At 42.8% G+C, this 21441-nt stretch overlaps 1 protein-coding gene across 5 annotated transcripts in view; it reads left to right on the forward strand.

The window, feature by feature from the left end:
* Positions 1 to 21441, forward strand: part of SH3BP5 (SH3 domain binding protein 5) — a 91655-nt gene that overhangs the window by 43050 nt on the left and 27164 nt on the right. For all 5 annotated transcript variants that reach the window (XM_068935582.1, XM_068935581.1, XM_068935584.1 and 2 more), the window contains one exon: positions 9967 to 10095. In XM_068935582.1, the coding sequence (XP_068791683.1) occupies positions 9967 to 10095 (129 nt within the window). The remainder of the gene's footprint in view (positions 1 to 9966; positions 10096 to 21441) is intronic.

Consider the following 21441-nt stretch of genomic DNA (forward strand, 5'->3'; position numbering starts at 1 on the left):
GGTTTTTTTTTTTTTTTTTACTTGGCAGTATTTGTTATCACTTTCTGCATAAGGAAAGTAATGAAGGAAAGTTGAAGGAATTGAAGGAAAAGACTTCTGAGTCAAAATAAAAGGTTTTCTTGGTCATCTACAAATCCATAATAGTAAGTTCTGCAGAAGTTGTTTTTAAAGCCCCAAATTTGAGCTTCAACTACTTGGTAGTTATTCTGGAAGGCTAAGCGTTACTGATTTTATGCCAAGTCAAAACTAATTGGTATATCGGTGTACGTAAGTTTTCTTTTAACTGCAAAATACAGAAGCTAAAAAAGCCTGTGGAAGCATAAAGTAGTGTAGTTAAAGGAAAACTGACATAGTGTTACTTTGCATTCAAAGTAGTTAAGATAATGTTTCAAGGGAAATTTCAAGTATTTTAAATACTGCATCAGAGTACAGTGAAAGAGGTTACAGTGAGGAACACACTAAAAAGTCCCCCTATAGATATCTATTCTGAATCTTCAAAATGCCAAAATCTGTTCTGATTTTTAGACCTAGCTGCTCATGGCCTGGGGTAAATTGTGTGTGTGTGCGTGTTTTCATGAGATAGGTTCCTGAGGCGTGGGATGGTTGCCTGTAGCCTTTTCAAGAGATTAGGATAATACCACCTGATGCACTAAATGGAGCAGAGAACAGGTTACAATTTTCTGTGGAAACTCAGCAGCCTTTTCATGTAGAACAAGACCGTGCTATTTTCTTCAGTATACAGACACTCCTTGTTTCCATCTTCTGTCCTTTATGGCATGTAGATCACAGTGAATTTATTGGTGAATAAACTTGGTGGAATGGAGGACTGTTTGTTATGCAAAATTAAACTATATTTCAGCTGCAAGAACTGTTCAGTGTCTCTAGCTGGTGTTAAATTTTATGAGTGAACTTTAAAAACCAGTATGTTAGTGGATCTGTTTAGTACAGCAGTTCTAATTAAATGCTTTCCAGGTTTCCTCAGGAGCAGCACTAGCTTGACAGTATATCTATCTTTTCAGTCTACTTACTTCATGCTGAAGTACTGAAATTGAAAGATGGTGCTATGGACGGTTGCTTGAACTTCATTAATCTTGTCATAACCTTGCGTTAAGGGTGTATTATGAAGCAGGTGGAATTGTAATAATAATGCAAATGCATGCTCATGAAGTAAGTCCCAATGACTAAGATGGGACTTCATTACTTGGTTAAAATTATTTATGTGCGTTTGCAGAACGTGGAGATTGGTAGCTACTCTGCGTGTGACACATGTTGAGCTCTGAAGGCCAAAGTCCAGGGGAAAACTCCACCAGTGCCACATTAGCTTTGTTTTATGTTATTGCTTATCTTACTTAATGTAAGAAATACTTTCAGATATTGCAGAAAATGATTATTCTCCTCCGTATTATTAAATGTTTTCCTCCAATCTGTCTGTAGTAATTACTGTAAGTGATGTTTGATGGAATAAAATTGGAAGATCGTCAACAGTGTGGCTCCATGAGTGTTTCTCCTTCACTTTTCATCCAGAAATCTTGTTGGATTGAAGCCAGTTTGTGGTATCATGCAACTGTATGATTACTTATTAGGAAAGATTTTCATTACTTTTGTTCTGCTTAAATTTTGAGGACCAACACAATTGGATGCTGTAAGCCAGCTTAATTTATATACATGTAGGTGAATGCATTTTAAATGGACTTGAAATGTTTCTAGAGAAAAGGCATTTTACAACCCCTCTGCCCCCGGGTTATTAAAAATCCAATGTTCACACCATAGACAAGAAAAGAGAACTCTGCAAAGCAGCCTTACAGGAATAAATCCAGAATTTGGAAGAGGGAGTTTAGAATTGAGATAATTCTCTTTCAAAGACTTCTAAAGCCCTTAAATGCTGCTAAAAAATGTGAGCTTCTGGGAAAGCCTTGTTGAGTTTGCATATGCAGATTTGCTATTTTGACTCTTGCTAGCTGCTTTGGGTGCCTCGGGTTGCCGCTTCCTAGTTGGTACTGTTGCCACTGTTGCAGACTATTTCATTAGGAGGTAGATGGTTTTTACCACACAATGAGGTTATATTTACCCTGTTCGTACATTATTTCCTTCATATTTTTAATCTCTGATCATAGTTGACCTTAATGGGAACACAGGCAGCATCAATAGGCTATTTACAGGAAAGTAGTAAACAGCATCTTGTATCGCTTTGTGGCCCGTACATTCTCACTGTTGAATCTTCTGAGAATAATCTGAAAAAGCAACAGGAGTATTTGAGTAGAAGGTATTGTTGTGAAGGAAATTCAGAAAAAAATACCATCTGTTTGTAACTTGATGTACTTGATCAGATAGTAATTTGATAAGCAGGAAGAGTCACCGTGCGGCATCTAAATTCTACGAGTCTGTTTTGGACTTCCTGTGACTTTTGCACAAGTCACTCTCAACTGGGTTGCTGAAAGCTCTGATTGTCTCTAGTTCCCGTTAACAGGAAGAAAAGCTGTAGGTGTTAAATGCCTCTGAAAAATCAGGCTTTTATTCTCTGCTTGCAGGTTTGCATCTGAAAATGGAAGTTAACAAATTTTTTTTTTTTTTAACCTGATGGGAATGTTACAGCCGCTAAACCAGTGGCTGCTTCTAGGATTCTGAGATGCTCTGGTGGTAGCTGCAGCCATGTCAGTCTTTGACAGTAGGCAGTTTTGGAGTTGGCTGCTTAGAGAGGTGATAAAGGGAGGAATCCTGTTTAAGTTAATAAGCCTGCCTTCTTTTTAAAAAAAAAAAAAAAAAGTCCTGCACCCAAACTACCTTGAGAGCTGTTGGTTGATAGATGTGGCATGACTTGAAAAATGTGGTGAAATCAACTGCATCTATTCTTGTAGTTGGTGTAATTACTCATTTTTTTGCTCTTTTGACCTATCCCATTAAATCCTGGGGAAATATCCTGACCTGATGATGCTCTCAACCTGCTCATGACTTGTGGAGCTGATAAAGGGCACTGAGTGGCTGGTAGTTACATGTTGCGTTAATGTATTGCCTGTTAATGAATCTTTGATTAGACCTGATTGAAAATCCATAACGCTGCTCATGCTAAGTGCAACACCGAGCATTACTGACACAGCAAAAGGATGATAAGGGTCCTCCAAGGGATTTAACGCTTGGCTTCCCTAATATCCCTGTTTATGTTTGAAGCCTCCGTGAAGCAGTGCAGGAAACATCTTGCAGTGGAGATGCAAGTACCTTTCAGCCAAATGCAAGTTAGAGTGGTGCCTTGTCACATGAGCTTTTTTCCTGTTTATTGGAAATACATCTCCTGAACTCAGGTCAGGAATTGCAAATGTACTTAACAGCGTGTGTGACTCGCCCATCTAGCTATCTTGTGCGTATCTTTGTCCAGCTCCCAAAAATACAATTCAGATATAACATATTCCTGAGGGACCCTCTGGCAACATTACAGGGGGGAAATACACCACATACCATTAAAATTACCACTGGAATTCCAGCAATCCCAAATGTGTTTTTTGTTAAGAGTTTTTGCATTGCTGGGGCTAAGAGCTTGCCAGTGCCCTTAAGCTGTGTTAAGGGGAGATGATTGTATAGGAAAACTAGATCTGAATAGTGTTGTTCTCAGCCTTGCTTGTTACAGGTAGGGTCTTGAGCAGGATCCTTCTGATGTGCTTGCCTAGATGCTCTAATCTGCAAGGCTTTGTGTTTATCTTAAAGGTCACTCTGGGTTGGTGTTGGATAGAGTCCAAGAAGAGTGGTGTGTCAGTCATGGTGCTCTTTCACTTGTGAGCTTCGGCGGCGTTTGAGCCCCTCTCAGAAGGGGAAGGGCTGTTTTATTATAGAGTAGCTCTCCTCGCTTCTCCGTTAATATGCTTGTCTTTGGGGTAAAGCTTCAAGTTTTCAGGAAGGACCCTGTCCCACTGAAGGATTTCAAGTAGCCTTTACGCAGCCTCATTCTTCCAAATTTTTGAAGAACGGCCCGTCTGCGGTAGGGGTTCTGAGCACGCCTGCTTGGGCTGGGGAAACTTCTTTCTGTAGAGACAGCCGCCTCCATGTCAGCATCCATGTGCAGCGTTTTCCAGCGTCCTATAAAAGAGTGCGCAGATAAGGGAGAAGGAGCTCACCGGCTGCCGTTCGTGCTGTCTTTTGGGCTGTGACGTGCACGCGTGATAAATTTGTCCAGTGTTAGCAGCCCTTTCCGGGTTCCTTTATAGTCTGCCTATTCCCATAGGAAGTGGCTCCTACATGTTAATTGCATGTTGTCCCTGTTGTTTTTCCGTCTGCTTTTGCCTGTGGATGAGTAAGGAAAGGCTTTTTTTCTCCCTGCTAGCTCTGGAAAGATTTTGTGGCCCAAATGAGTCAAAGGGCTTTACAACATGGTTTATGTTCTTGAAGAAGAAATGGGTTTCTAGCTTGCGAGGGGAAGGAAGGGTTAGTCAGAGAAGTGTGTTGGAGGCACCACCTGGTTTCCCTCTCCCTCTCCCGTTAAGAGGGCTAAAAGACAAAATATATTAGTGTATTTGTAGGCTCAGTCTGTAACTGTACGCAAGCAGGAGGTTAAAGCAACTTCCAAATACCAATTTTAATTGTTCTTGGATGGTAAATTAGTGGCTGTGTGGTAAGAATGCGTCTTCCCCTTGCTTAAAAAATAAAGTGGGTTGTTTACTTAACCCCTTTCCTTACTTTTTTTTTTTTTAAGGGTTGGTGGCTAGTCTGGTTTATTCAAACTGCTCAGGTACCAAATAGATACTGGAAAACTTCCATAACCTGCTTGGTGCTCTGAGGTAGATTTCTGCGTACATGCCTATGTGTCTGATAGGCATATGACTGGGGAGCCTACCTGCTTCTCACACCTGAAAGTTGTTGCTGTTCACACAAGACCTCAGTAACTTGGACAGCATGAGCTTTCACAGGTGGTAGGTCTCTCCAGCAGAGGAAGGCAGGGTTGAACATTGCCTGCCTCTTGGGAAGGGATAACGGCTGTCTGGCAGGTGGCAGTCTCAGTTCCCCACGCACCTCCCAAGCTGGGGTAATGGGCTGTTAGGAGGTGCTGCATGCTGAATTGTCAGGATGGTCACCGAGCAACCTCTGTCAATGAAATTCAGGTGAGTTTGGTACTAAGATGATTCATGCTCTGTTGATATTTTAAGTTCCTTTAAAAAAGAAAATTGTTTGAAAGTTCACAGTTCTTTTGATGGGCAGAAATAGCGATTTGCCTGTCATATGGCATCTGCCACCAGCTCATCACCATCACTCATCAGAAAGGCAAAACAAGCATGCTTTATCCTCCAGCAGGTGCAGTTTATGTGGAGAATGGTATTTTTGTTCCTTTCCTCATTTGAGAGTGGGATCCCCAAAATACTGCTGTATGAATGGTCTATTGTTAAGTGTGGTCCCTTCTGGCATTTCAGATTACTGCTCAGCAAACAGCAAGTTACTGGAAACAAAGTCTGCTTTGCAGAATGGACTATGACAGCAAAAGCATGTAAGGGCGGAAGCCTGGCATGCTCCCTAAAACTGTGCTTGTGGAATCTCTCAGTTAGGGGTGCGGGGGAGACGCTGAGGATTTCCAGAAGGAAAGTTCATGGGAAGAGAGTTCTTGCAGCCCTAGGAAAGGATCTTGAAAAGGGAACTGCAGTTGTCCACATGAAGTGCGCTAGGTGCTGTGCCTGCTGGCATTTTTTTCGGTCTAGCCTGCCGTGTGTGTATGACAGAATCTCTTGGGTCACGGGAGTCTAGTTTTTAAGGGATTATCGGGTCAAGTGAGAATTTTTGACTATTACTTTTTTTTTTTTTTGCACTTGCAGCATGCGTTGAGAGTGAAGTGTCTTAATCAACTTTTGTCCAGTTTTAAGGAGAGAGTTTCTCATGGTCTCGTTTGAGCAAACAGGAGAGAAGAGGCGTTGGATGTATTAGCCAGTCGAGTTTGACTATAGCCTTTCTATTTGCAAAATTGGAAACATGGTGTTCTTAAAATTAACCACAGAAAACCATTGTGAGAGAGTGGGGGAAAGTGTGCCTTTGAAACGCCTTTTCTCAGTTTTGTTATTTCTGTGTTGCAATTTACCTGGTCTGTGTATGTGTTTCTTCCCTATAATGAGAAGAAAAACAAAACTGCGTGTTTTTTCCATAGAACACAGAAACGGTGAGTGTGACTTGCAGGGTTTGTGCCTAGGATTACATACTTGCTTTCCCAGCACACAGGCTAGTTATTGATGAAAGCATCTTTTTTTTTCAAGTAACTGAAAGACAGAAGCCAGAAATTATTTGGGCTTTGTTAGAGCCCAAATGGCATACACCGTGCTGTCTCCATTTTGCTAACGCTACTGAATTGCAGGAATTGTTGTCTTTTCCTTTCTGCAGTATGCAGGCACCCTAGATAAACGTCTGAATGAAGCAAGAGTTTGTCAGTTAAATAGTTGCACTCCTAAGGAGGCACATCACGCTGGGGGCCATGGTAAGTAATTTGAAGATGGTGCAGCTGACTTCTAAACACAGATGAAAGGCTTCCCTAATGTTGGGGACCATAGGTGGACTTCACTGTGCTGTCCCTGAACTCTTCAGTTTTTCAAGCGAGTATCCTTGGAACAAACACCGTTATGAGGATTTATAGCTTTGAACTACTTCACGTGCGGGTTAGTGAAGTGTCTTGCTGGCAGCACAGCAAGGCAGTCGTAGAGCAAGGTGTTGGATTGATTTCCAAGTTGCTGCCTTGACCGCAGGTCCATCCTTCCTGTGGACCGCAGATGCGCTTGCTGGTCGGGTCACATAGGTGGCGAGCGTGCCAAGCCCCGTGCTCCTGGTGAACTTGTCTTGGTGTTTCTTTCCTTCCCTGTTTCACGCGAATAGTACGAATAGCTGCTGCACCTGTATTTCTTTCTTACACTTTTCCGTGGGGTCTGCCAGAGGAGTTTTGCACTGTCCCAAGGGTGCTGTCTTCTACGGAAGTTCTGCTGGCGTGTGGCAGCGCTGGTGCTCTGAGCTCGGCTGTGTGTTTGCAGGGGGAAGCTGTGCCTGTAATCGTGGGAGATGTTGCCAGAGTTCCCAGATAGAGCGGCTGTGGCTGAGACCGTGAGAGCTGCACCAGTTTAGCTTAAGGAGACCAGTTGATGTGAGTGCACTGGGTTGCCACAGGGACACACAAAGCTGGAAGAGGGACGGGGATCTTTAACATGAGAATGATTTGCTCTTGCTCGGCAGGGCTAATGGATAGCAAAAGCAGTGCATCTGCAGTGCAGGAGAGGAGAGGGCTTGGGAATGGCGTTATCCCTTCTGAGATACCTTGGCACCTTGTTGGTGAGTCCAAAGGAGATGGCTGGAAACCTTTGGACGTGACTGATCCAAGCATCTGCTTGTTCTCCCAAGCAGAAGGTAGTGGAGCCTGCAAGCTTCTGTTCTGATGGTCAGGCGCTGGAGGATAAACATGCCCTTTAAAGTATGGCATGTGATACGTGACACACGTATACAGTTTTAGTGTTTCTTGTTTTTCATTGTTGCTCTCCACTGGCAAAAATGAGGATGGTAGGCCCCAGATGAAGCCTCAAAATACAAAGCTGGCATCTTTGGGGGAAAATAAAAAACGTGACTTCACTCCAGTATATTCTTAAGCTGAAGCTTCCTATTTTGTATAACTGTAGCTATCATGTTATGTGGTGCTATGCTTCTGAGTAAAACTAAGCATGTACTTAAGCATTTGCGAGACCTATGCTTGAGGAGCCAGTGAGAGGATCAGTTGCAGTTTGGTAATTGGGATGCACCTTGCCCCAGCTGGTGGGAGATCCATGGTTCTCACCAGACTTGCTGTTCATGTGACTGCTCTGTGCTTGGGGTTTTTTGTTTTGGTTTTGCTTTGTCTTTTTAATTCCAGGTGGCGATCAGTTGTCTTTTTCCTGTGGGATAAGAGTACGTGTAACTAGTACAGGAATAAATTTAAGGTTGCGTCTCTATGCACAGATTTGTTAGTAACAATACCACGTTGCTGTTGATAGGTCTCTTTGTTCCAAGGGCTTATCTTATGGACTTTGGAACTGAATTTTTTTTGATGTATCTCTACATAGGGCTCTTTTTACTTAATGCATACCTATTTATGTTTTTCTTAAACTGTTCACTATCTGCAACTAGTATCCAGCTGTACAGCTTTCATGGAGAAAAGGGAAAACAAACCTTCAGACACTCACTTTAAAAACTCATTTTTATTTTGTTCTTGTGCTTGTAAGAAAATGATTTTCTGCTAAATATACTTCAGTACTTAACGTTTTTCTTGCAGTATAGTCATCATGCTTACAGTCTTATTTCAGTTTCTGTGAAACTCATTTTGAGCGGTGAACCATGTATATCGTTCAATACTTTAATTAGCAATGTTCAACCTTTTCACGATGAGAAACTCATTGACTCACTACATATTGCTTGAATGATGTGCTTTATGCTTTTTCTAAGAAAAGAGATTGGATTGGAGTCAATAGAATACTAAATTAATGTGGATTTAACTCTCTGTTTTAACCCTTTTATCCATCTGAATATTTCCCTAGAACAAATTGGGAGTGCCTTAAGAATGCAAAGCTATTTGCGTTGGACAGAAACATTGCCAGTTCTGGTTAAGGTTTTAGAGAACACTGAGAAGGAGCTAAAAATGCTTTTTCTGAACTGTGTTGCTTTTTCTGTAAAACTAATGTTTTGTTGCAGTTATTGCCTGCTTCTGTGAAGGCAGTGGTAGGTTCCAATGTATTTTAATTCTTCCAGTGAATAAACAGCTGTGTGTTCTAGAAGTCCTCAAAAATAATGACAAAAACCTGCAGAATTAGAGCACTTCTTCAAGCCAGCTGCTTCCCGATAATCAGCATGTTGCTCCAGCAGTCTGCCTAAATCCTGCTCTCTAATTAGAATTACAAGGCTTGTCAAGAGCTCACGTGGCCCCTTCCTCTTGATCTCCTTAAATCTTGGGCCAGATCCCAGGCGGGTTTTGCATCTCTCTTGGTCTAAAATAATTACTTTGCTTTAGAATCTGTTTTGGATGCTAAGATTGGAGTCAGGATCAGTTTGCTTAAAGGCGTGGAAATTTCAGTGGAACAAAAAAGATATTTTAATTGCTTCAGCTACTTACTTAATGAGGGCTCAGCCACTCTGGAAATAGCTGGAATTTAGTTTTCTTAAAAATAATAAATAATAACAGTCAAATGGAAAGTAGAAGTCTTTACCCGTTGATACAAACCGGATACTACTGCCATATGGGAAGTGTCCAGTTCTTTCTGCTGAAGAAAGCATGTCCTGTCCATCCTTGCTTGCACTGCGAAATGGTGTCTCTGGGAACGTGGCTGAGACGCATGCAGAGGTTTGAGGGATGCTGGTTCCTGCTGAAGTTGGTGACAGCTGAGCTGTCAGCATGTGGCGGGATTGGGAAACTTCTGTTTCCTGCGAGGAGTGGTTCAACGAGTAGGATTCTGGAAATTGTTTAGAAAATCCTTAGTGAACATCCAGCCGTCTGAATTGTCAAAGCAGGTTCTGGGAGACTTCCGAGAAGTGCCCTCTGGAAAGTGTAAGGACAAACTCTCTGAATGCTCCTGAACCATCCTGAGCTACAGGACAACGCAGTAGAGGAGATGTCTCTGCCACTTAACTCCCTTTCAGAATTTGTTATGCTGCTGTTTGCCTCTCACTGAGTCATTTTCTGAACTACTTTTCTCTGAGAAACCCTGCCAGAGGTGACATCTAGCACAGGCTATTGCAACCTTTGTATAAAAAACTGTCTCTGGAAGACAGAGATTTGACCAGCAGGCTAGCTTTCAGCTGCGGCCCTGGGTCCCTGTTACTACCTCTACTGAAGAGTTCTGGCTTAGTCCACATGACAGTAAGTGTTTTGAATGCGTTGGCTTGTGTGTGAATCTAAAGAGCAATGGGAAGATAGGAATCAACTAGGAGAAATGCTGGTTTTAAAGCTCTAATTTTTCTTTATCTCTTCTCTCCTTTCCCCCACTCCCCCACATTTTGAAGGATGCGCGTCAGAAGTTTCGCTCAGTGCTGGTTGAAGCAACGGTAAAACTGGATGAGCTGGTAAAGAAGATTGGAAAAGCTGTAGAAGACTCCAAACCTTATTGGGAAGCCCGGAGGGTGGCCAGGCAGGTGAGAACTTTCTGCCTTATAAGCTTTTGTGGTAGCTGGATAGCACGTACTGATTACATCGCTTTTGGGCTATTAATAACGTCTTAAATGTAGGCATTTGGCTGACACTGGTATATGTTGAGTTGCATATCAGCCGTGTGAATCTAGCAAAATCTTTTCCTTCCCTGCCACAGCTGCACGTGTTCTTCAGTCCCGGAGCAGCCAGAGCAGACGTAATCCATCAGTAGCAAAAGATTTGTGCTGTTCTCCCTCATTAATAATGGCCTTTCTGAGCCCTGCTCTTTGCTATCAACAGTTGTAATTGCTTGAAAACATATTGTGGAGTTTGGGCATCTGCTTTATCTTCTTGGCAGAGCAAAATGCTGAGCTGCTAATGGCTGCAACTGGAAGCTGCTGGGAACGGGGTTGGAATGGAGCAGACCTAGGGTAACCCCCAGAGCTCGGTGCCGATTTCATTGTGCTCAGGCAGGAATGTGCTGAATGTGACTATAAAGTGTGTTGGTTTTGGGAGAAACTAAGCTCTGTCATCTGGACCTTACCTGCCTTACCCCAACCACCATAGCAAACTTGAGCATTGATAGGCACCTAAAACTGTGTTGCTTGGCTGGAAAGAAGGCCCTGTGTGACTAAGGCGGAGGAGAATGAAGGGTGGAAGTAGGAGTGAGATCTACTTGCTGTAGGGAAAGCATGAAAGCTTGTGAAGTGTCAGGCTGTTCCTCTCCTTAGGAAAAAGTAGCTGAGATTTGAATGTGGGGTGGCTTAGGCAGTGCTCCTGCTTGCTGTCTGCGATGGGTTCCGCTGGTTTCTGAGGTTTTTTGTTTTTACTCCAAGGGGGAGGCTGTTCTTGGGTGTTACTTTAAGTTCTCTGAAGGCAAGGAGGAAGGAACCAGGGGAGGAGTTGGCCAGAACTTCTACTTTTGTGCTGAGCTGGAAGGATGGCTAGGTTGTCATCTGTGGCTGGGTAACTGGGATGCGATTGTATGCAACAGGAGAGTGGAAGACAGCTGCTGCAGCATGTGTGAAATCTATAAAAAAATATATGAGGAATGTTTCATGTATTAAAAGAGGTAGGGGGTGGGTTTGGGGGAGGAGAGAAGCAGTATGTGCCAGGATGCAGAAAGTAAACTCACTAGGCAAGAGAAAAGGGGAGAGAAGAGAATATATCCTCAGAACAAGGCACAGGAAAGGGAGGCATGAATGCAAGCTTCATCCTTTTAAAAAGTGATAAAGCAGGAGTTTGATGGGACATGGCATACTGTAAAGTATGTGACCCTGTTGATTCTTTAAATTGCATGGCATTATTTTGGAGCCCCTGCTTCAGTTAGTGAGGATGATATTTGTTGGGTTATTAGACTAAATCCTTCAAATTAGAAACAGGATAGCAGAGAGGTAAGCTCTTCTTCCAGGTACAATAAGCATAGTATCTACTCTTCATCTGTAACTGCTCCAGAAGCAATTCCTACTCACAGAGTTTATGGTGGCAACAAACTAGTAGTCATCTAGAGAAAGAGAGGAGGCTGAGGACAAAATAAGATCAAGGAATCTATTGCACAAATTGACACAGTATGAACAATGTAAAAAAAAAATGCCTCAGGTGTGATCTTGTACTTCTCTTACTATAAATAGCTATGTAAGGGACAGACTACATGGGACTTCAGGAGTTATTCTTGGAAAAGTCAACGGTAGAAACACATACTCTGAAGTACCAAAAAATCAGAGCGCTTTGAGGTGTGTAACATCAGACGCTAAGAGCAGTGAACTTTGTCCTCTGTGCTGAAGTTGACAGCAGATTATGTCCTGAAAGTGGAATTTTTATTCTTACATTTTTGCTGCCTCTGGCATCCGTTCAGTTGTACTGGTTCCAGGGTGCTTTGCAAGAGGAGGATTGGTGTTTGTGTTCTACTGAAGTTTGTATTTTCAAAAGCACATTAAACAGCCAGATCAAAGGAGAACACTAAAAAACCCGAAACCACCTCATGCCCTTAGATCTGCAGAATCATTACTCTCATATTGCACTTGTTAGAGAGAACCGTATTTCCTCCCCCAGTTCATTCTGTTACCAAGGTTTAAAATGCTACTTGACCCAGCTCTGCTAATTTACTAAGCGCTCAAATGTCTTTTAATTCCTTGATAGCATTCCTCTTTTTTGGAAGGGAGGGACATGCCCCTTCTAACTGTTCATTAGACTTCTCTCCATTTTCTGTTATGGACTGAGTCATGGAACCGGGTCTCCCTCTTTATATTTGCTCTGCAAACAGAGCTAGAAGATAGGTTCTAACTTCTCTTTGGCTCTTTGCCTAATAACATCTTGAAATACAAAATTAAGGCCCAGAGGAATGTTACTGTTGAAGGACAATGAATAGGACATCTGTCTGGAGAGCCAGGAGATGGCAAGGACTGATACCAGTCATCAGTAAAGCATCTGCCCAAAGAGTTTTTAGTCTTAATTTAGTTTAGAAAAGTTGAGTCTAATTGGGAGCATTCCTGTATAAACAGGAGGGGAGGGGAAATATTAAACTAGATGACTGTATCAGAATACTGATAAGTTTTGGTGCCTTCCTGGCATCATCTTTCACATTCCTAAAATTGTGGCAAAGTGGGAATAGCTTGATATCTTTCCATTCAGTTTTGTAAAAACATTTTGCTTGCAAAGGTTGTCCTCCACCTTCTGTCTGTAAAAATATTTTAGAGCCGTTAGGCCATTTCTGAAAACATACAGACAAAGTTCTCTGTGCTTGAAATAGTTTGAATTAAAAAAAAGGGAGAGGAAATGCTTGACTGTGCTCGTAGAAAAGGAAAAATTTTTTTGTCATCTTTTGTTCTCACTAGGTGGAAATAAAAATAGGAACTACAGGTTGAGGTCTTCTGGGAACGAAGAACTGCCTAACTAATAACATCTAGCTTGGCAGAAATGTCAGCATTGTCCTGAGTTACTTGCATTCAAGAGGCCAGTTGTAGGGTGAGTTGTCTGATGCAAGCTATAGTGAGTCTATATTCAGATGGCACTGGCATGATTCTCTTCTGGAAATGTTTATTTTTACCTATTAAGATAAAATCTATTAAAATGTCATTTTGCTGATGCAGGGTCATCAAAAACCTGGTCCCCAAGTCAAGTACTTCCTTGGGGAGGCTTGGACCCTTTTGTCTCCTCACCCTTATCCCCCATCGTGTGGAATCCTACATTGGCAGGAGAGCACGAACTCAGAACAGATTATTTCTCCCATGCAAAAGTGCTGTAGCATCTTGTTTGTGCAACATATGCTAAGAGAATTTCAGCTGGGCCTATCCTGGGATGAAACTTCACCGTAACAGAGCAATGGTCTCTTAGAGTTAGGATTTGAGTGCTTTGTGTTCTGCAGTGATGGCACAGGGAACTGGCATGCTGTCTGGTGGCACCAAAACCTTAATATTCAGCTGTTGCTGAGGCTGAAGTTGAGAGTAGGCTAATATTCATGCTGCCCCCATAGATTTCCTGTAGTTTGTCCCCCCCCCCCCATAGATTTCATGTAGCTTCTGCCAAGATGACTTTGTCATTGTGATTCATCATTTGTTATTCCAGTGGGCCTTTCTTCTTGTTTGTAGCGGGACATTACTATTCTGGAGCATATTGATCTGAATTAGTTGTTTAATCAAATGTTCATGTGTTTCTACTGCAAGAATTTTTTTGCATTTGGCATAGCCTCTTTTCATATTGTTCTTTAATTTATGCCATAATGCTCATGTGGAATTGAAGAAACTTGGCATAGAGCAGTGAGGACGTTGCAGCCCTAATCCAGAAGGTGATTCAGGCTTTAAGTGTTGTGATGATCAGCCTGCCAGTGTCTGTATTACTTTATTTATTTATTTTTTTGGCTGGCGGTCCACTGACTGGTCTAGGAATTAACACTTTTCGTTCCCAAAGGTAACGGGGAAGAAGGCTGAAGTTGCCAGAAAACATTAATAATGTAAACAGCAGTTTAGGTCTTGAGTCTCTGAAGTAAGGAGGGTCTTCAGCCACTGCTGACTTAGCATTTGGTGGAGTTGGGGCAGGAAAGCTCCTGAACGAGAGAGTGTCTGAGCAGGTGATTGAGTTTGTGAGAAGTGTGTTACCTCCCTAGCGATAACATGCTCTGGGACACGATGCTGTGCAAAAGCAAGCGTGGCCTATTGCATAACTCATCGTGCTGTTGGGAGTCAATTTTGTGTTGCTGCATGGCCTAGATAAATTATTTCATCTCTCTCTGTTTCATGTAAAATAGAACTGTCAAACTACTGTGAAGCTGAGTTCATTAAGGGAAGTAAAAGTGCTTTGAGGTCATTGGGTGAAAGGGGCCATTAAAACACTGTTATCCCTGTGTCATCGTTTGTGAACCCAGCTTGTGAACTGAACAGGAAGACTGGCCTTTTTTGCTTTGCTTCTGCTGAAAAAAAATCTGATAAAAATGTATCCCCTACCCCCACCCCACCAAGTAAAAAAAATCATGCCTCTGTAGTGAATTTATGCAGAAGGAAAGCCCTGGGAGTGTTGCTTTTGATTAAGCTGTAGCTCCTATAATTGAGTTCTTGTTGCAGAGTGAGGAGTTACATTTTGGTGCCCAGGACTGGCTCAGACTGGGGGCAGGGATGGACGCTTTGCTTTAGTACGAAGTTTGGCAGGAGCATATTTTTGTCCCAAATCATAGATTTTTTTTTTTTTCTTCTTGTCTAACTCTTACAAAAGAGTATCGGTAAACTTGCTTCAGGCAAGAAGAGATGAAAGACCTATGTTAGGTCATATCTGTATGCATCTCTCACTAGGGGACCTGTCTGTAGCAAGTGTTCAGAGCAAAATACATTGAAGAGTAGGCATGTTCTGCTTCCTCATGGGTCACCTTTCTTGGTTCAGCTTTACAGCTGATTCTTCTTTTCATGTTCCTGGCATACTTTCTTAAGCAGCGCCCTTCTGTCACGAAAGGTTTGGAAAAACATGCTGGAATCAGTGCGTACAACGATTTCTTCCCTGCTGAAGTCTAGGCATACCTGAGATGAAACGCAGTTGACTGACAAGTCGATTCTGTTTGGCGGGTTCAGCTAACATATCCAGTTCATTATAGCTTTGTATGCAGAGCTGTAAACGCCCTTCATTTCTCCCCGCCACCCCCCTTTCTAATAAACTTTCACTCATACAATGTTTTATACTGGATTGCCCCATCTGTTTGAAGGAATCAGCTGGCAGGATAAAAAATTGTTAAGGGTGGGCTAGCAGATATTCAGACCCTGGGCTCCATTCTGCCTGTCTTCATGAAATTTGGGGGAACCCAACTGAGCAATCATTTCCTCTCTCAAATGTGGATTTTGGTTGAACTTAGCAGGTGGAGTCAAGTTAATACTGGATGCCTGTAGACCAGGGTGGGTATATAGGATTCCCTTTGATTAGCTTTGCCACCTACCAAAAGGCTTAGGGTCTAGTCTAAGCTAATCATTTGGGCACTTAATTGCTGAGTGTAATCAGTGGTGAGAGGTAGGCACATTTGATCAGGCTTCTGAAATGCCTATCTGTCTTCATTAAATACAGAGGGGATTTAGACATTTAGTCTTTAGTTGTTTAACCATTTAAAAGTTGTCAAGTGAATCCTGAATAAAGTGACTCTACAAACCTTATTTCCAAAGTGAACCAGGACAAAAAGTAGCTGCTGTAATCCTGCAGAACAGGAACTGAAGAGTAACTCAGCCACTTGATGCTGCAAGTGGGAAGGATGTAAGCAGATAAGAGCACAGTTACCTGGTTGGAAGTAGATGGGATCGATACCATTCTTTGCAGAGGACAGGACTGCAGTTCCTATAAATGAATGAAACTTTCCAAAGCAGCCATTGTGTCTCCATTTCTAAGTGTTCAACTTGAGACATCTGAAAGGAGTGTGGCTCTACAGATGGTAAGTTGCCTGACGCTTTCAGAAAACAAAGGCTTTTAAAATTCTTATAACTTGAAGGTCCAAAACTGCCCATCACCCCTAAAAATTAATTAGGAACTGGAAAGCGTTGTCTTGCCAGTATCGCTTTCTGCAGCACCCAAGTTTCCCATCCAAGTATGCTCAGTGAGCGAGAACTAATTGGCTCACAGCACCAGCTGGCCGGGCTGCAGCAGGAGGGCAGTACTGAGTGTGGGGTGACAGCTCCTGGGTCCAGATCCAAGAGTGCTGGTTATCCAGGTCCTCCCCTACGGTGCCTAGGTACTAGATGTGTTGCCCGCTGGTATGTTGGAGGTAGCTGTGTTGTAGGGAATCTCTTTTTCATTCTGGTTTTGTGAGCTGAAGTCCTGATGCTCATGTTTAAGACGAGAAGGAGTTAAGACTGATTCATATTATCTAGTAAGCTTATCTTGGCCAAAAGTTGGAGAGAGGGGGAATATGAGAAGCAAAAACTAAATGTCAGCAGAACTGTGGCAGACTTATGTTCCTGTTTGGCAGCTTGCCATGAAGTTAGTAAAAAGCAAAATTATTGGCACAGTTACAGTAAGAACAACCAACTGACCTCTTCTCATTGAAGGAGTGCTTCTGGTTAACTGTTTAGAAATCAAAAAATAATCTATTAGATTCGTATTTTCAAAAAAGGACACAAGGATTTAAAAACTGGCTTTGATCAACCTTCTACAAATCCTTCCAGCTGTTAAGGAAAAAAAAAAAAAGCAATCAAAGCAAAACAAAAGTACATGACTACTTTCTGTGGCCATAGTCTACAGTGGTGCGTTATCACTGTAAGTAGCAGCAGCCATCGTCTGTGCAGCACTGCTGCTGATGGACTGTAATTCTGGTTTCTCTTACAATTTGTTCATCTCGCATAGAGAGGAAGTAGTAAGCGATGTGTGCAAGAGTGCGCCTTTTATCAAATGAGAGCAACTCATGTTTGCAGAGGGTCAGTAACTGCCCCAGGCTGCTAAGAGCACTTCCGTATGTTTGTGGTGATGGAGCCAGCAGAAGGTATTTTGTATGGACGTTACTCCCCCGGCCAGTTGCGATACCCAGTCTAAGCTGGCAGTATTGCTTATGTTATTTGTGGTCTGCCTGTGCTGGGCCTTTGTAAGGGAGATGCTGTATTGGAGATGCCCTGGTAGCTCTGGAGGGTGCTCCACAGTAGCATGAGGGAAGAGGAGGTAACGGTTTCTGGTTCAGCGTAGGAAGGTGGGGCGACCATGTAGGTGAGCTGAACGAGGAGAAGTGCCTGGAAGGATGGAGTGTGCTGGAGGAGGCTGTGGGTTGTCCCTGATACCCTGGGAAGTTTTGTGTATCCTTTTTCCCTTTCTGTTCCCTGTGGACCTGCTCTAGATGTGAACCCCCTTCTTCCCACTGACCATTTCATTTTTCTTATGAAACACATCATTAAATCTTGGGGAAACCGTGTCAATGTGACGTTAGTCCTCTTGCAGAATGTGGAGTTCCCATTGCTGTGATCCCGAGGGGCACTTTCAGTATATTCATCTTCCTTCTCACACGGTGCGTCTCTGGCTGTGGGACTAGGCACCAATCTGTGGAGGAAATAAGCCAAGCAAGGGAATCTGACATCAGTATTTTTGTTATTATTGAGGGTGGGGAGTTACCTCATGGTTTCCCGCCAGGGAATCCAGTGAGTTTCACAATGTTTATTTCTAAAGCAGGATGTACTTTGAGTAAGGTGAAGAAAATGTTTTGCTGCACTCTAAATTTGATGGAGTGCCTCTTGCACTCTCTTGCAACGTTTGCTCAGTTGTGACTGAAGAAGCCCTGTCATAAGCATGTAGGAGTCTCTGCCCTGGGATTCAGGTATGCTCAGCTCAGCGTGTCACCACTGCGGGACGCAGGCTGTGCTCAGTCCGTTCTTGCTCTGCTTGAATGCTCGAAGTCTGAAAACCGTATTTTGAGTCTGCAGTTGTGCTGCGTTTTCCTGCAGACCAAAGATGTGGCGATGCCTATGAAGCAGGGAGGTCGGGGAGACTTCACTGGATCTACCAGCTGGGCTTTGTGTGGCTGATTTATTATTGCTGTTATTTATTTACTTAACATTTCAGACCCTGATTTTATGTTTGCTCTGGGGCTCTGTCAGCTGGTTGAGCAGTGTGTGGTACGTGAGCGTTTCAGGCTAGCTGTTCTTAAACTGCTGAGAAGATAACAGATGTTGCCTGGTGAGATTTGGAAAGTCATACTGAAGGTGGAATCTGTGAAGGAAAGCTCCTGAACGTGTCTGTCTTCCCATCAGCCCCGCTAATGCGGGATAGTAGGTCAGCGTGACTGGCCCGTCTCCCCCTCCCTGGGTCTCCTTCTGTGCTTTCTGTGCCAGTGAAGAGGTCTAGCTATTTTGGGATGATATTTATACATCCTGCATTTCCATTTTATGTGAGTGTACTGTTCTCTTGATGGATTAGTTTGCGTAAGCCATAGATGCAAAAACTAATTGGTCTTCTCATCATTAATAAAAGACCTGCCTTGGAGGGGGCTCCACTATTTAAATTTGTTAGCTGTCCACACTGTAAATTAGAGATCCTTCCCCCTTCTGTCTCCCTTTCTAGAAGTAGCAGAAAAAAATGTTTTCATCTAAGTATTTTGAAGGATTTTTCTAGAAGAGACGAAATATTTTCTTAATTTTTTTTTCTCCTTTTCTCCCACTTTCTCCAAACCTCAGAGCTTCCATCTATCCATCTGAGCTATTCTGAATGGTAGCAATAGAAAGCTAGCTAGTGGTTCACTCTCCTCCCCAGTAATTGCAAATGATTCAATGAGCTGCTCGTTTCCCCTCCTTGCCTTGTTCTCTCTCACCTTTCCCACTCCCTGTGACCACTATTAAGGGCTCTTTCAGGACATGGTAAGCTACAGACAGTCATGTTAAAAATAGTAGCCAGTATTTGAGACTGGGTGACTTGAGATGGTGATGAGATAATATGTACCTGTTTTGCATGGTAACTGCCCAGTGAGGATGGCTGAAGGCAGCACAAGTCTTGCCGCCTTTGGGAGATGTTCGACCACCCCCATCTTTATTGTGTACAGTGGTCTACGTAGGTGGGAGTTTATCGTGAAATAATAAATGCTTATGCTAGGGGCTGCTGCCAAAACAAATCTGATATGGATGTTGGTTACTGCCTTCTGGATGTGTTTTGTTATGACTTCTAGTATAACAGTTTGAATTTATGAGCTGTCATCTGTTTCTGGAAAGACAAGATTATCCTTCTGGAAAAAATTATCTGAAGAGTCTCACTTTTCTGTAGCAGGTGTGAGAATGGCCCTATACTGACTTATTTTAGCTTCTGTAAGAAAATCTTTTTCTTAATTGCAATAAACTTAGTCTACCATTAGGTAGAAGATAAATTTCACTGCTGGGATGTGGAAGAAAGGGCCATCTTTTTCACCTTTGTCTACTTCTGATCCTTTCTCACCTAGTAAAGGGTGCTTAATGGTTGGTTTTTATAGGAGGATTTTATTGCTGTGAAGTGGAATTGAAATTCTGTCTGTCCCTGCTGCTATCTAGACTTGTTCCTTCACGGAATTAATTATTTGTACTTATCCATTTGTTTGTCCAGGACACTGTCCCTGACCTTTTTCTTTAATCTATTGAGCCTTAAAATTTTTCCGTATGGGGTTGCACAGCTCTCAATAGCACATGTGAATAACAGGCTTGCTCTGCCTAATTATCCTCAGTAGGTCCCTCAGAAGTAGTCCACGGGCCCTCAGGAGTTGTCTGAGCACCTCTGAAAATTACCTTTTATTAAAGGTATTTTATTGTATATAAAATAAGCAATTAAGAAACTATTTTAGAAGTAACTGTGAGCATGCTGAGATACATGAGGTCAACCTGAGCCTTTCTTCCAGGCTGTGACCCTGCTGGGAGGACAGGGCTGTCTCTGGCAGGTGTGAGGCTTTCGGGGACTGGGGGAACATGTCCAGGACAGCCCATTGCTTGGGAGAATGAAACCCCTGCTCATGCGTTTTCTCTTTGCATACGTTAGTATCTGTGCGCAAGGCACGCTTTCAGAACTGGGCTGCCAACCCCCTGGAAAACTCTCTGCACAAACATCTGGAATAATTAGAGAACAAAATCCACTAAGGCAAGCTACTTGAATTTTGCAGCACGTGTTTCTGGGTGTTTGCCCCTTGCTTCTGTATTTGATTTCAGTGAAGAAGGCTGCTGCCAGGTACAGATGAACAAGTACAGCCTCCATAAACCTAGAAACCAGCTGTAAACCCTAGACTCACTGAGTCACTGCCTAAGTCTGAAAGGATTAAGGTGAATATTTGGAGGTGTTTATCTTGATTTTTTTTGTTCTCTTTTAATAAGATATGTCCCCTTGGAGAAAAAACTTGGACATGTTGTATGATCTACTCCTTCAGAAGGCAGCAGCTTTATAATTTTGCCTACAAACAATTGCACAACTAATAAGCAGATGGCAATGGGAGCCCAAGAAGACTGAGTCTGGACGGCATTAGTGTGAGCAACCTGGCATGTTCTGGTGCCATAGACTTGTTAAAGAGGGTGAGTGGGTCTAGGCAGACCAGCATCTTGGGACGACCTCTCAAATAATGAGGGAGGGCCAAAGGGCTTGGTGTAATACATGCTATAAAATCTTCGTCCGTGCTCCGAAGAATGTCCCCTCTGTACTGCAGTGAGGTGGGAGGGCTGGAGCTAGACCAGTTAAAAATAGAGAGAAAACCAGTAGGTTTTGAATGTCTGAGTGCCCAGTAGGGACGGTAGGCTTTGATAGCTTATTGCTTAGTGGAAGAGGATCAGAGATAAAGTTTTTGCCCTTGTTTAGCAAGGTCCCAGTGTCAAGCCTAGATGGGAACCCCAGAGAATGGAGAGAAGTTGGCAGATGATTGTTATGGTCCAGGTCAGGATTGGCCTTAACCGTATTTATGGAAATTGCATGCTTGGTGGTTTTCTTTTTTCCTTCCATAGCTCCTAAAGAAAGGAGGCAAGATTCTGGGTCTTTGAGACCTACTGGCCATCTGTATGCTGGTAACAGAAGCAGCTGATTATGTTAAACTGCTGGTTAAGTCCTGAACCTTTTCTCTCTGAGAAAAACTTCTGGTACGTGCTTGGAAAAGGGCGCTTGAGAATAACGATCCTGTCTTATGTTAGGTGATATGTATAACCTCCCTTAGGGTACAGAATTAGTGCACATCAGTGGTACTTGCTGCTCACTTTTCTGTGTGCTTTGAGACTTAGAAGGGTTAGACACAGAGCTAGATGTCTGTCAGAGCATGCTTTGTAGGTCTACTCTGATTTCTTAGGCCTTTTTATAGACTACAGGCTTACCAGGAAAATAAACAGGCTCAGAGCCAGGAGTCAGCTCAGTTCTGTAACAATTATGCTTTTAGAAGAAGAGGGGTGAATGCATGAACGGGACCAAAAAGCCTAGCGCAACAG

This window comes from Struthio camelus, chromosome 2 (genome assembly GCF_040807025.1).
Source record: "Struthio camelus isolate bStrCam1 chromosome 2, bStrCam1.hap1, whole genome shotgun sequence".
NCBI classification, from domain to species: Eukaryota; Metazoa; Chordata; class Aves; order Struthioniformes; family Struthionidae; genus Struthio; species Struthio camelus.